Source organism: Callospermophilus lateralis, chromosome 5, assembly GCF_048772815.1.
Source record: "Callospermophilus lateralis isolate mCalLat2 chromosome 5, mCalLat2.hap1, whole genome shotgun sequence".
NCBI classification, from domain to species: domain Eukaryota; kingdom Metazoa; phylum Chordata; class Mammalia; order Rodentia; family Sciuridae; genus Callospermophilus; species Callospermophilus lateralis.
Window position 1 is genome coordinate 9,005,570 of NC_135309.1, and position 1,721 is coordinate 9,007,290.

The following is a 1,721-nucleotide window of genomic DNA, read 5'->3' on the forward strand; positions in this document are numbered from 1 at the left end:
TTGTTTAGAGTATCAGTAAGGTTAGTTATTCTGCAGTTACATTTCAGTTACAATATGCAATGTTAGGAGCTTTGTGCAGCTCTCCAGAAAGTCCATTGTCTGATGTTACTGTTAGGCAGCAGATCCAGGAGCAGCAGAGCTTGGTGAAACATTGTAGTTATCAAGCAAGCAAGTTCCTTTATTCCCAGGAGCTATGTGGCTGCAATCAAGGTTGCCGCTTGGTAAGGCTCTAACACAGTGGTTTCTCAAATCATTGCCATACCAGCTAGACTTGGCACATATATTAGCTATATGACTAGATCCTAAGAGAGATTGCAGGGCATTCTAAGGGTGGAAATCAGGTGCCTGTTACCCTGTGGGAGTTTGCTCACTAGGGGAACGCTTCCCTGTACATTTCCACAGTCAAAATCCCTACAGACAGGCATCCTCCTCATCATCCAAGTGTTCTGTGCCTGCAGGCTGGATCGCGTATAATTTGTTAAGGTCTTCTTCACTTCATTATTAGCATTGATATTGAGAAAGATAAGATCAAGAAATCATCTAGTTTTTAGCATTTTATCTAAATTTTATGAAACATACATGTTAAAGATTTGCTGAAATTTTTTTAAATGTTGGGGAGGAGAATAGAAATAGAAATTTCAGCATTTCCTGAAAACACTTGAGTCTATAGGCCTCAAGTGGATGGTAGTGTGGTAGGAGGTCTAATATGTAAAATGCAGAGAAGAAATGCTTTCTTAAAGTTTCTAAGTCATTGGGTGCAATTAGATTTACCATTTTAAATATCTTTATTTTTTTCTGGAATAAACCCTTCTCAATATGACTTTCCGCACAGCTTCCTTTACCTGTTTGTTTCTGAGACTGTAGATGACAGGATTCAAGAGTGGAGGAACAATAGTGTAAAACACAGAGGGACCAATGTCCTGAGTCCCCTCAGAGGACACTGAGGGCTGTAGACACACGTAAGAGATAGAACTGAGGAAGACGGTCACCACGAGGATATGGGGGACACAGGTGGAGAAGGCCTTCCCCTGCTCCTGTGTGGGGAACCTGAGCACAGTAGAAAATATGCGCACATAGGACATGGCGATGAAAATAAAGCAGCCTCCACAGACCACCACAGCGGAGATGAGAATGGAGAGCTCATTGCTGGATGTGTCAGAGCAAGAGAGCCTCAGCAGCGAGGGGACATCACAGAAGAACTGAAGGACCTCGTTAGAGCCACAGAAGTTCAGCTGTAATGTGTTTCCAGTGTGTGCACCTGCGTAGACCAGGCCACTGAGTAGGGAAGCCAGGGTCAGGCGGACACAGAATTGGAGGTTTATGATTGTTGAATAATGGAGGGGCTGGCAGATGGCCACACAGCGGTCCCAGGCCATGATGGTGAGAAACAGAATCTCCACAAAGGCACAAAAAATGACTAGGAAGATCTGGGTTGCACAGCCAGCCACTGAAATGGCCCTGTGGCCAGTGAGAGAGTTGACACAGGCAGTGGGGACAGTGACGGAAATGTAACACATGTCCAAGACGGACAGGTTCCTGAGGAAGAAGTACATGGGTGTGTGCAGGTTCTGGTCAGCAGTGGTGACGGTGACGATGAGAAGGTTCCCTATGAGGGTAGCCAGGTACATGAGTAAGAATAAAATGGAGTAGAGGAACCTTAGTTTCCAGCCCTCAGCAAAGCCCATGAGGAGAAACTCGGTCACCATGGTGGAGTTGGCCAT

At 45.3% G+C, this 1,721-nt stretch overlaps 1 protein-coding gene across 1 annotated transcript; it reads right to left on the bottom strand.

The window, feature by feature from the left end:
- Positions 1-785: 785 nt before the first annotated feature.
- On the bottom strand, positions 786-1,721 carry LOC143398936 (olfactory receptor 14C36-like). Its single transcript, XM_076855641.2, has one exon. It carries the CDS (start codon positions 1,719-1,721, stop codon positions 786-788), a length of 936 nt encoding a protein of 311 aa, XP_076711756.2.

Bases quoted from the DNA above. Each gene is read 5' to 3' on its own strand.
- LOC143398936 (XM_076855641.2), bottom strand. From the start codon at position 1,721: ATGGCCAACTCCACCATGGTGACCGAGTTTCTCCTCATGGGCTTTGCT.